The sequence below is a fragment of the Mesoplodon densirostris genome, chromosome 7 (genome assembly GCF_025265405.1).
Source record: "Mesoplodon densirostris isolate mMesDen1 chromosome 7, mMesDen1 primary haplotype, whole genome shotgun sequence".
In the NCBI taxonomy this organism is placed as follows: domain Eukaryota; kingdom Metazoa; phylum Chordata; class Mammalia; order Artiodactyla; family Ziphiidae; genus Mesoplodon; species Mesoplodon densirostris.
In genome coordinates, this window is record NC_082667.1 from 23,516,115 (window position 1) to 23,529,907 (window position 13,793).

The 13,793-nt window shown below is 38.6% G+C and overlaps 1 protein-coding gene across 4 annotated transcripts in view; it reads right to left on the reverse strand.

Annotated features, from left to right (window-relative positions):
• IFTAP (intraflagellar transport associated protein) overlaps nt 1–13,793 on the reverse strand; it is a 61,020-nt gene that overhangs the window by 43,863 nt on the left and 3,364 nt on the right. For 3 of the 4 annotated variants that reach the window (XM_060103712.1, XM_060103710.1, XM_060103711.1), the window contains exon 2: nt 259–413. In XM_060103712.1, coding sequence (XP_059959695.1) covers nt 259–400 — 142 coding nt within the window. In that variant the 5' untranslated portion in view covers nt 401–413. Of the gene's footprint in view, nt 1–258; nt 414–13,793 lie in introns of those variants that run through there. The other variant, XM_060103713.1, reaches the window with a different exon arrangement.

Sequence of the window (13,793 nt, forward strand, 5' to 3'; positions counted from 1 at the left end):
TTATACTAAATGATTTCTCAAGTCCTCTTTAGTTCTCTAATTCAATGGCTCTGACTCCATAATACAACTCTTGACTGGATAAAAATGTTAGTATTTACATGCATCAGTTGCAAATGCCCTGATGACAATTACCTGATCAAAGAGATAGAATGAATGAATGCTCATTCAATAGTCTTTCTGAAAAAGACAGCAAAGACCTAAAACTATAATAAAATTCATTGTCTCAACTGCTATAGAAAGTTTACTTCTCCATTTTACCTTTTGAAAGATGAGCGAAAGTGCTCAGAAATTCTTCATATGTTTGCTCGTGACAATTAACAAACTTATCCAAGACTTCTTCAATATGCCGATCTTCATCCATCACCTCCAATTCTGGTATCTGGCAGGCATTCCTATTCATGAAGCCACATTCTCTGTAAGACAAAGAAAAACATGAGCTACAGAGAGTTGTGCAGTACCAGCCTCTCCTAAAAATACTCCAGATGTGTAGGTAGAAGAATTCCAAGGCCCTAAAAGGACAAATTAAGATAGTTAGTAGAGCAATAAACCCTAGTTCAAGACACCAGAGTTTTATTCCTATCTCAACTGCTGAACTGTTAACTAACACAATTTTATTTTTGCTTCAGTTCCTCATTCCCATCTTCTTAATTCACAGGAATATCATCCCACCGTTACACAATTAGAAACCCAAAATCTTTCAAGGTAAGGTGAACTTCAAAGAATATGTCAAACAACCACCCTTCCAATGACAATAGTGGCTAATATTTATTAGTTCCTTTTGAGCACTTATTAGGTAACAGGTGCTGTTCCGAGCACTTTTATGTTAACTTCGTAACAATTCTAGCTCAGATCACAGAGCCAGTAGGCAGAAGTGTCAGTTCTAGAAGTGTGATCCTAGAACCCATGCCCTTAAGTACTTCACTATGTTTCTCTAACCATTGCCTGACACACACATACCCCTCCATACTACTGTACTACTGCTGCCGAACAGCTGACCTGTCTGTGCTTTAACACATCCAGACACTGGAAACTCTGAATGTTCCAAAGAAGCCTTTGGACAGCTCTGTTAAAGCCTCCTTCTAAGACTGAGCCTAAATCTGTCTCCCTGTACCCTACCCCAACTAGTCCTGAGTCCCTGGATGGGACTGAATAATTTCAATCCTTTTTATCCGTGATATCCTTTCAAATATTTGAACAAGCCTATACTGTCCTTTCTCAATCTTCTCATTTCATTCACTTAATTTCTTTTTCAAAACCCAGTTCAGAATTCAGTTTCTCTTTGAAAGCTTTAGCTTCCCATCTCCCATCATCACAGGAAGAGCAAATCATTTGCTCAAATTTCTGTGCTGCCTTTCTATACTGTGTCTACCGTTCCACTTATCACATTGAATTGTAAATAGCTGTATACATTTCTGTGCCCTCTATTAGACTTAGAGCCCGTAAAAGGCAGGGTCCATGTCTTTTCATAGCTCAGGAGGTGGCATAGAGCTGGCAGTCCATCAGTCTTAAGCTAAAATTACGCATGTGAGGAGGTACTATAGTCAGATATTGCTAGAAGCTGGCAAAAGACTCAACTAAACCTGCCCAACCACTATATCTGTACCTTGTATGACATGGCTTTGGGTTCTTTCACCCTTTTGATCAATCTACCTGGAAAAGATTTCACACTGCCTGCATTCCTTTAAAATATGCCATCCAGAAATGAAGACAAGGCTCCAGGTATCGTCTGGAGACAGTGAGGTTTGACTAACTCTCACATTCCAAGTGTTACACTCCTGCTTTATACCTGAAGATCACGTTCACATGCTAGGGGCCCCTTCACATTGTCAGCTCATTGACCGCTTCGCTAACTAAATGCCTGTCAGCTAAGACGCAATGCCTCAATCCCTGCGGAGTTTGAACTTTGTTTTTAGTTGTGATATTTCATCTTGTTAAATTCCATTCATTCTGTGTGAAATATGATTCTTACACAGCTTTGAGAAAAATGACTATCTACAGAAAGCAGAAGAATGACAGCCTAAGCACCCAGTGTAATTCACGGGGGATAATAAAAAGGAGGGGTTCTCTGATACTGTATAGACACCATGGTTCTTCTATTTTTCCAAAACAAGAGTGAAAATCTGGTGTCTGTTATTAACTTTATTTATTTGGTATTTACCAAAAAGCTCAGAAAAAAATAAAACAAAAATGTATTCATAAGATGATACCCAAAGTCACCTAGTGGCAGGACCTGACCTGAATTAATATGAAAGTGTTTATGACTTTTATTTATTCTATTTAAATAGTATAACTATTCATATGCTTCCCTGAAAAAATACTAATGGGCTTGCTTTTGAGGTGCTTTCCTGATCCCACTGGAGATTTTCTGTAATATGTGGCATTTGCCCTGATTACCTTTCTAAACTCCCAAAACTTCTGAATTCTGAAAGACATCTGACTCCAAGGGTTTTAAACTGGAATTGCAAAGCTACGAGAACCTCCCAAGATTGCTATGAGGATTAGATGAATATACATGGGGCCTCAAGAAATGTTAGCCATGATGATGACGATGATAATGGATCAGTCTTAGTACTCTGTCCTTTGTCTACAGGAAGACATGTTTTGACTGTGACCCCTTTGACTTTGAAGGTACTAATATTACCCAAAGATCAATCAAGAGAATTCGTGATGCATTACAACCCTAGAAAAAACATGGTATTGTAGAAGTCCAAGTGAAAATAAAAAGTGTAGCTATGTGCCAACCCAAAATGAAAGAAACTGTTTCAAGCTATTTGTACCTGAAAATTAGATATAGGAAAAAGCACCAGTTACAGTGTATGCAAATTTACCTATAATACTGCCAGGCTTCAGCAACCCATAGTTTAATATATTATGCTTGCAGTTGCTACATAATAAATAATGATAAATTCAAAGGTGGCTATTATTTTACTATCAGTAGGACATGGACTTAATTACAAAAAGTCTGCTCTTCCAGAAGTGCATCCCAGCAAGATTCCAACACTGTATTATATCGATCTCTTTCTCAAGGCTTCTCAGGTAATCTACTTCTACAGGCAAAATATCAAACAGAAGCAGCCAGATTGTATTTTATATTGCTGTAAATGCCTTCTCGTGGATGCTTTAAGGGTGATAATAGAAATTCCTTTAAACTTCCTTTGCAATTCTCAAATTGGTGTATTTTGAGTATTTAGCCTTAACACATCTCAGTTTTACTAAAAGGCAAACAATCAACAGGCTGTACACAGCACAAATTCAAAATCTTTCAATGCCTTTAATTTTATTCATGTGGTTACCAGAATACAGGAGAGGTTATGTTTTTACTGACTTTTTAAAGACTTTTGGAAAATCCAGTTTTACAAGCTGTCATTGTTTAGAGAGTTTAACAGATACCCACCTTCAAATTTAGAACTTTCCTTATCTATAAAAATAAAAATAACCTCATGTTAAAAGTCCCCAGAGGGCTTCCCTGGTGGCGCAATGGTTGAGAGCCCACCTGCCGATGCAGGGGACACGGGTTCGTGCCCCGGTCCGGGAAGATCCCACATGCCGCAGAGCGGCTGGGCCCGTGAGCCATGGCCGTTGAGCCTGCGCGTCCAGAGCCTGTGCTCCGCAACGGGAGAGGCCACAACACCGCAAGGCCCACATACCACAAAAAAAAAAAAAAAAAAAAAAAAAAAAAAGTCCCCAGAGACTGACAGAGCAGATAATCATTTACCAGACAGTCAAGTGGTTTATGTAAATCCTAGTGGTTTTCTAGAAGGAAGCAATGCTTTTTGAGTTACCACTCACATTAGTTTGTGTTTTTACCATAAAGTACTTTTCTAAAGAGAAAAAAGAAGAGAGAGAAACACACATGCTTGGACAACGGGATTCTTTGTTTTGATTTGGTGTTTTAAGGCTTAAAGCGCCACATAAAAGACACAGAGCATATTGTGATGATAACTAAAGGTATAACAACACCCACTGGTAAATCAGAAGTAACACTTTCACAGTCACAGCACCCAGCAGAGCCACTGGGAGGATGTATTGCTCTGCTTCAACTACTGAACTTCACAGGGAGACCACAAGCTTCCTTAGGAACACGGCTCTCTTCTTACTGAGTCACTGGGAGCTAGCAAGAAAGTCACATAACCTTCCTGGAGTCCCCTTTCTTACTAACAAATAACGAAACTAACGACCACTCAAGCCAGTTAGTGTCACCTGCTCTCTGAAAGGACATGTAACTAGATGAGGCTGGTACTGAACCCAAGTTTGACGGCTCACTGCTGGAAAGACCAATACTTGAGAAACAAGTGTTGGTGAAAATGGAAAAGTTGCTTTATTCAGGAGCTGATGCCATGGCTGTAATTCCCCACTGTCAGCCCTTCATTCCATTGCTATGGAATAGCAGGGATGGTCTGTCTTTTGTAACTTTTTCTAGGAGAGGGCAAAAGCAATGGTTGCAACATTGTATTATGTACTCAGAGCCTCCCTGATGGTTTAGGAGTTTCAGTTTTTAATTGATCCTCCCGTGTCATCAAGTTCAGGTCCACTTGGGGCCAGCTGGTTGAACCCACAGGACATTATCTCCACAGTTTGGGGTCATAAATCAAGGCATTGGTTTAAGATAACAATCATGAAAAAAATTAAATTGGGCTTGCTCTTCCTTTGTTTGTACATTCCCTCACTTCCCTAGTTAGTAGCTGTTTGAATCTGCTCTTTGGAACTCAGGGAATATCTAGGAGATTAGAGCCTTTTTACAAACAAGAGGCAGGCAGACATGGGGTGGGGAGGCGCATGTCTGTCCCAGGAAGGTCCCTGTAAAGGGTACCTGCTCCTTTACAGACATTATTATAAAATTTGGTATGTGGAATTATCACCATTGCTGTAGCATATCTTTGATGCTTATCTTCAGATCCCTGCTTCATGAGACTTAGCTAAACAAAACACAACTGTCAGACGAGAGTGATAAGCCTTAAGAAACAAGTCACCCTGAGCTAGTGTCCTCTCAAAGCACGTAACCTGCTTTCTAACAGCACAGAAAGGTGTATGTCTGCAAAAAGGTTTGTTTGTGTTTTTTTAAATTGTGAGGTTTACCACTGATGCTTGAAAGTAATAAATAACAACACATTTTTAAAGAGTTGTGCAGGGGCTATCAAAGCCCACATTCTCAAATTCTCATAGTTCTTCTCAATAAGAAGCTCCTGCTGTATGAAACGTAAAATGGGATATTTTAAAAAGAATTCATCTAGCCTGAGGAATGAAACCATAAACCTTGATACTTCAAAGGCTAGGTCTCCTTTTATACTTTGGAAAATGGACAAATCTCAAAAGACCAAATTACACTGTAAGGGTATAGATCTATTGACATGATAGAAGAGACCTGGTGTGAACTGATGGCTTCTGCCTTGACTGAACAACAACTATTTTGCATCCTGTAATATTTTTTATGTCGTTTAGATCATATTAAGGAGTACGAAATCCAATGACAGAAATTGCCAAAGATTCTCAGAGTTTAGAGAAACCTAAAGGTCATCTAGTCCAATCACAGAAAACAAATAAAGGAATCTGGAAAAGAAACCGTAAGTGAGGTTTTTGTCAACTAATGACTCTATTGATGAGCAGTATTATGTGGTTCTCGTATCATAAACAGTAACGAGATGCTCTTGATTATGATTTTTAAGGCATACATGAAGTCATCAGGAACTTAAATAAAAAGCAGCAATCTCACCCTGGTTGGATGTATCCATGCATCTGACTACAAGCACATTCTATACCTCAATAACATACAAAACATCTTGAGACAAAGCACACACACACACAGACACATATGCATATATACCATTGTTTTAGACATCTACCAGTAGGAACAAGAAAACAAAGGAAAAGAGGAAGGCATAAATACAAAACACCTTACAAAACAGAAAAGGATCTAAACTTCTTTACAGTTTATCAGGATGAGATAAAGACATACATTCTAGCATCTAAGAATACACAGCATTCCAATTTATAAGCTTCTCCCAACAAGCCTTTTCTAATACGTTAAAAAGCATGGAATTCTCCATTATCACCGAAAAAGTTGACCGTATAAGCCTCTGGACTTCCATATAAACTCCCCTAGGTACAAGCCTCAGCAGTGAATATTATGGAAAGCATTTGTGGGAGGCAGGAGAGGCTTAGGGCTGAATGTTGATTACAAAGCTTTAGAAGACAGAGTTGTGTATTGTCATCTGTGCAGAGGTCTCAGAAGTACGCATGTCTTTGTTTTACTTTTTCCTTGACAAAAGATCTCACCTTAAGGAAAAGAGAAAGAGAAGACACCCAGTAAAAGTTTACCAAGAAATGTTGGAACTCAGGCGTGTTGCAGAAAGCTCTGGAGGATTGGGAATAATACTGATCTATAAAATTACATGTTTAAGCAGAAACTTTCTTCTTGAAAAATTTGCTTCCCCCCTTTCCTGATCATCCATCCAAGTTACTGCAGTGGGGTTTCTTGAGGCTATCATTCATTAAGCCCTGTTGTTCATCAGCAGATTGTATAAAATCAATTTTATTTCCCCAAACTATACTCTTCCTCCAAGCTGTTTAAGTCAATCCAGAAACGTCTACATTGACTCACTGAGGCAGGTCAACTATTAGACTGTTTTCAACTACCCAGTTATTAATTCCATTAAACAAAAATGCAAACAGTTAAGCATTCAGAACTGCCTCTCCCTGCTCACCCCCTACTGTTTTTTTAAAAAGCAAATTACCTGTGGACGTGGAAGCTGAAGGATATACCAATAAGACAAATTTCAGAAAATCCATTTTTTTTTGCGGTATGTGGGCCTCTCACTGTTGTGGCCTCTCCCATTGCGGAGCACAGGCTCCGGATGCGCAGGCCCAGCGGCCATGGCTCACGGGCCCAGCCGCTCCGCGGCATATGGGATCCTCCCAGACTGGGGCACGAACCCGTATCCCCTGCATCGGCAGGCGGACTCTTAACCACTGCGCCACCAGGGAGGCCCTGGAAAATCCATTGTTTTTGAAAGCAGAAAGATACCTTTTCACTACCATTTTTTGTTTCTTAATTTGCTTTTTTGAAAAATTTAAGAGTCATGTGTAATCACAAGTCAATACCCTACCTTCACCCCCAAACAAAACTCCTACCAGCATATTAACTGACCTCTAGACTAGTACATTTTATCAAGAAAAATGTACAATACACATATTTCAATCTTATTCAAAGCTGATCTAGTCTCAGAAACGTGATCAACTACCTCAGTGAGTTACAGACAATAACAGTGAGTTTTTCAGTGAACATTTTTTCAAGGCCCCTGATAAAGCTGTGAATCCATAAGGCAGTAGAGTTTCTAAGTTAACTTTAGAGCTCTATAATCATGCAATAAGATTTCAATCATAAAAGATTTATTAGCTCAATTGTAATCCCACCTTCCCATGGGATGCAATGTCCCATTATTGCTCATTTTATCTGTACTGCATAACTACTGTGGCACAAAGGCATCTACTCTTAATTAAAATCACCCCTTTTTCTCCAGCTCCGGAGCCTGTCGGCCACATGCACCGTGCACAGCACTTTCACAAAACCAGAAAGCCTGCTTTAAAGCAACAACTGCACAGTTAGTTAGGAGCAGGTGTGGACCAACCAAACTAAATCAACTCTGCTTTTAGGAATTCATTTCCAAGTGTTTTGAAATGCCAGATCTTGCAAATAAACTGACCTTTTCATTTGACGTTCTCTTAAAAGAAATAATATTTTAAAATATATTTCTCAGCTATTTTTGATTCTAAATTCCTATGACCGTGGAATAATAAATGGGCCTTAAGAAGTAATACAGTGCTTCCCTAGCTTCCAATTTCTTTCAGCATTTTATTTCCAATTTTGCTTTGATGTACACCACATAACATACACACACACCAACATAAAAACAATTTCTTTTTGCCATCATGGTTTCTGTACTCAAAGGTAGAAATTAACATACACAAATTCCCTCCTTCTCTAAGAATAAAATTTTCAAGTGCATTTTCTTTCTAGTACAACATTGTTAAACACCTCTAAAATTTTGTTCCATTTTATTTTACAACTAAGTGTCCACCTTAATTCATGGAACATTCTGGTCAGGTGGCTGTATTTAATTCATTACTTTAAATAAAAAATGACAAGTCACTTGTCACATTCTTCTCTTGACAACCCATCATACTAACTGTAGATTGCTTCCTTCTATACGTTTCCTTTTCCTTCCTCTTTTCCCCTCTTGGCTAGTTTCAGTTGTGGCTTCTATCATAGGATTCATTCAACAAGCCAAACATCTCCCTTTCCCACACTATTTATATTATTTCCTGAAAAATCAGCCACTTATTAAAAAAGTAAAAATTGTCTATGCCTATTTGAATGCTATGAAAAGCTGCCACCGACCTCATTTCAAACACTTGCTAACCCATTGAGCAACAATGTCATTTAAGTTTTTTCTCCATTTGTAAGATGGGGATGGAAATGCTTGAGAGGTCACTGCATTTCTTAAGAAACACTGTCATGAGTTCACAAAACTGTGCTCCTCCCCTGCCCACCTCAACCCACCATGGACACACACCCCTGCAGCTATGCTACCCTTTCAAGTTATTTAACTTTTCTGGCCTTAAGCAGTTTGAATGTAGGTATAAGGGGACTGGACTTAAAGTTGCCTTCCATCTCTGACGTTCTATTTTTCTCCAATTATGCTTCTTTTTCATTCAATTACTACGTCAGTATATCCTATTACTAAGTTTTTTATCTCCTCTGTGGAATAAAAATTATTCTACTCTGTAATGACACTGACTTGTATTCTTTAATTGTCCACTGTCTTTGGATTTAAGGCGCGAGAAATCCATATATTTCGGTAGGAATTTGACTCTGCCCCTATAATTGTGATTTCTTGGTGAACTTTTAAGAACACTTTTAAGAAAGGGTGAGCATAGGAAGAATGTAAAACATGTTTATCCATGATCAAAAAGTTGCTTCGGGCTTCCCTGGTGGCGCAGTGGTTGAGAGTCCGCCTGCCGATGCAGGGGACACGGGTTCATGCCCCGGTCCGGGAAGATCCCACATGCCGCGGAGCGGCTGGGCCCGTGAGCCATGGCCGCTGGGCCTGCGCGTCCAGAGCCTGTGCTCCACAACGGGAGAGGCTACAACAGTGAGAGGCCCGCATAGCGCAAAAAAAAAAAAAAAAAAAAAAAAGTTGCTTCATCCTACTATCATGCATGTTCCTTAAGGGCAAGAGCTGAGTCTGTGATTTTTTTTTTCCTAATTCTCCGCATGACTCTATACATAGTGGATTCTCAATAAATATTGTTCATGACTTCACATTTAGTTTCTATGCTGAGGACTCTGGTAGACTGGGGGCTCTGAAGGAGATCATTGCGAGTCTAATGCTCTCTTAATGTGTGGCAAGGGCTCAGGGTTTAAAAATCCATTTCCAAATATGTTGCTAATTTCCAGCCTCTTTAGGAGACAACTAACCCATTTAGCAAAAAACTGCCTGTTTTCTGGTGTTAGTAGAATGCAAAGGCTAAAACACTTACCTAAACCTACCCCTGGTTTCTAGGTTGCATTTCTTACTTTATATTTACTGTGGAGATAACCAATATGTCAATTTTATGAGAGCTGTCACTGATGCTGGAGTTTCAAATGCCATAATCATTATACAACACCATAAATAGGTTAGAGAAATAACCCAATACTCTTTTGCAGACAAAGAAAAAAAAATCATCATGGAAGTAACAGAAGAGATGATGACACATTTTTAAGGCATGGGCCAACATTCCAAATGACAAGAATCAGCCAAACAACTGAGCTACTTGTCAGTTTTTTAAAAGTCAACCCTGAAAATATATCCTAAAATTTGGCAAAAAATGAAAATCTTCACTTACACAAATATATTTATGGCACCATCATCATTACACAAGATCTACTGAGTACACTCTTTATAACAGACTGTTTATATCCATTAATCCTCCCAGTAAGGCAGGTATCATCCCTGTTCTAGAGATAATGAAATTGAAGGTCAAAAAGGCCATTCAGCTAGTAAGTGGCAGAACTAAGACCCAACTCCAAATCTGTCTACCTCTGATCCCTGCATTCTATCATCTAAGCCACATAGAACCTGATTAAATGACCAACAATACTGAATGGTCAGATATATTTACTTAATGGAATTTCAGGCAACTATTAAAAATTTTGGAAATAAAATATACATTTCATAGTATCTATGAAATAATGTTACATTAAAGAGATAAAACAAAATTTAAATACATTCTTATCATAACTAAGTAAAAATATGTATACATTTGGATAAAAATTAGAGCGCAAAGAAATGAAAATTTTTTTGGTCAGGAAATGGGCTTAATAAATGGTATACATTTCTCTTGATGTAGCTGTTTTTAATGAATTGTTTAAAATTAGGTCAGCTACAGTAATCAAGACAGTGTGGTATCGGTGAAAGAATATACAAATAGATCAATGGAACAGAATAGAGAACCCAGAAATAGACCCACATAAGTATAGCTAACTGATCTTTGACCAAGGAGCAAAGGCAATACAATGGAGCAAAGACAGTCTTTTCAACAAAGGGTTCTGGAACAACTGGACATCCACATGCAAAAATAGAAATCTAGACACAGACTTTATACCCTTCACAAGAATTAACTCAGAGTGGATCACAGACCTAAATGTTAACAACAAAAATTATAAAACTCCTAGAAGATAACGTAGAAGAAAACCTAGATGACCTTGGGTATGGCAATGACTTATTAGACATAACAATAAAGGTATGATCCATGAAGGAAATAATTGATAAGCTGAACTTCATCAAAATTAAAAACTTATGCTCTCCAAAAGACACTAACAGGACTTCCCTGGTGGCACAGTGGTTAAGAATCTGCCTGCCAATTCAGGGGACATGGGTTCGATCCCTGGTCCGGGAAGATCCCACATGCCACAGAGCAACTAAGCCCGTGCACCACAACTCCTGAGCCTGTGCTCTAGAGCCCATGAGCCACAACTACTGAAGCCCACATGCCACAACTACTGAAGCCTGTGAGCTCTAGGGCCCACGTGCTGCAACTACTGAGGCTGTGTGCTGCAACTACTGAAGCCTGAGCGCCTAGAGACCGTGCTCCACAACAAGAGAAACCACCACAAAGAGAAGCCCGCTACAACAGAGTAGCCCCCGCTCACCGCAACTAGAGAAAGCCCGTGCAGAGCAATGAAGACCCAACGTAGCCGAATAAATAAATAAATAAAACTATAAAAAAATAAAATAACAAAAGACACTGACAAGAGAATGAAAAGAAAAGCCACATGATAGCAGAGAATACTTGCAAAAGACACATCTGGTAAAGAACCGTTATCCAAAATATACATGGAACTCTTAAAATACAATAATAAGAAGACAAACAACTTGATTAAAAAAATGGACCAAACGCCTTACTAGACACCTCATTAAAGAAGACACAGAGATGACAAATAAGCAAATGAAAAGATGCTCCACATCATATGTCATTAGGAAAATGAAAATTAAAACAAGATAACTACTACACACCTATTAGAATGGCCAAAATCCAGAACACTGACAACACCAACTGCTGGCTAGGATGTATAGCAACATGAACTCTCATTCATCGGTCATGGTTATGCAAAATCATATGGCCACTTTGGAAGACAGTTTGGAGGTTTCTAACACAACTAAACATACTCTTACCATATGAATTATCAATAGTGCTCCTTGGTATTTACCCAAAGGAGTTGAAAACTTATGTCCACACAAAAACCTGCACATGAATGTTTACAGCAGCTTTATTCATAATTGCCAAAACCTGAAAGCAACCAAGATGTCCTTCAGTAGGAAAATACAATAGACAAACTGTGGAATATCCAGACAATGGAATATTATTCAGAACTAAAAAGAAATGAGCTATCAAGTCATAAAAAGACTAGGAGGAAACTTAAATGTATATTACTAAGTGAAAGAAGCCAGTCTGAAAACTATATGACATTCTGGAGTATGCAAAACTAAGGAAACAGTAAAAAGATCAGGGGTTACCATGGATTGAGGGGAGGGAGCAACAAATAGGTGGAGCACAGAAAATTTTTAGGGCAGTGAAATTATTCTGCATGACACTATAATAGTAGATACATGCCATTATACATTTGTCCAAACCCATCGAATGTACAACGCCAAGAGTGAATATTAATGTAACTTTAGGTGATAATAATGTGTCAATGTAGGTTCATCGATTGTAACAAATGTACCTCTGGTGGGAGATGTTGGTAATGAGGGAGGCTATGAGTGAGTGGGGGGCACGAGGTACATGGGAACTCTCTGTACCTTCCACACAATTTTACTGCGAACCTAAAACTGCTCTAAAAACTTAGGTCTATTAAAAAAAAATAAGTCAGCTTTTTCATCTGTTCTCAACCCTTTGGTTTACTCTTCCTTTGATTATGAAACTTTGGAGTGGGAATGGGGAGGCTACTCCCCATTTTTAAGACCGCTGTGGAATATTTTCCTTGGCTGAGCACTTCAAAGACATTATCTCATTTAGTCTTTTTGCAACAATCTTTTGATGTAAATATTTCTATCCCCATTTCAGAGGTGGGGAAAAAGAGGCTTAAGGATTAAGATGACTCCACCTGGAAAATGGCAAAGCTGGCAGAGAAAACCAGGTCAGCTTGACTCTAAAGACCATTTTCTTAATCATTCTACTATACAATATTACACAGCAGTTCCCTGATACAAAGTTGGTGGTAGGCCTCCCATAATCAGAACTCCTTCTGAGCCTTGCATTAAAGAAAATGAGACCACTGAGGAGCAATTCACAGTCAAAATAACTGACATTCGTATTAGTAGTCTCTGCTTTAGTAAAAATAATTTCCCATTTGAATCATATAGTATTTTAAAATCATGTTAATTATTTAAACATTAAATATTAATGTTTAAATAATAAACATTGTTATTGTTTATTAATTATATAAACATATTGTTTATTAAATGTTTAAATAATAAACATTTAATAAACATATTAAACATTCTAAAATGTTTTTAATAAATCAGGATTTTACCAGTTTTTTGTGGTTTTTTTTGGTCTTTACAGATAATAGTAGATTATGTTTCCATTGTTCACCAGTAAGGAAACAGTTAAATCTTGAGGGTACACCCTGGTTGGATATCTCCCTTAACCATCTAAAGAAAAAAAAAAGGTCACAGTCAGTTACTCCCGTTAGATCAGTGTTCACTGGAACATCTGTATGCACACATACATACTCTCTTTACCGTCATCCTCTGCAGGCCACGGTCAGAGTGAGCAGTCAGTGAATCTTCCCCAAGCGCTGACATTTAATACCTGGTTTAGCGGCAAAGATTCAGAGAGGGGTGAGCAGTGCCCCTGGCCTTCAGGTAGGTCCAATAACTTCATTTCTACCAGAGCTAAAATATGGGAGCCTACGTTCAACTTTAAGGGAAAGATGCCCCCCTTCAGCAGTATGTTAGTTCCAGGTGGACTGGGTGTCCAGATGGGGAAGGGATGATGTAGAATTTGGAAAGAGAGGGGCTTTCTGGTCTCAGGCTGCTGCAAGGATTTTATTCCTGTGGCATCAGTGTTGAAATTTTAATCTTAGTGCATAAATGCTTCTCTGGTATAAGTGTCAGAAGGAAGACCTAATCCTGATTTTACTGCCAGCAAAAAAATCAAACATTGTATGCCTCAAACCTGATTAACCGTGCAAGATAGTGTTAATTCGTACACTAAAAGACTGCAGTTACACGAGGTTACCTGCTATT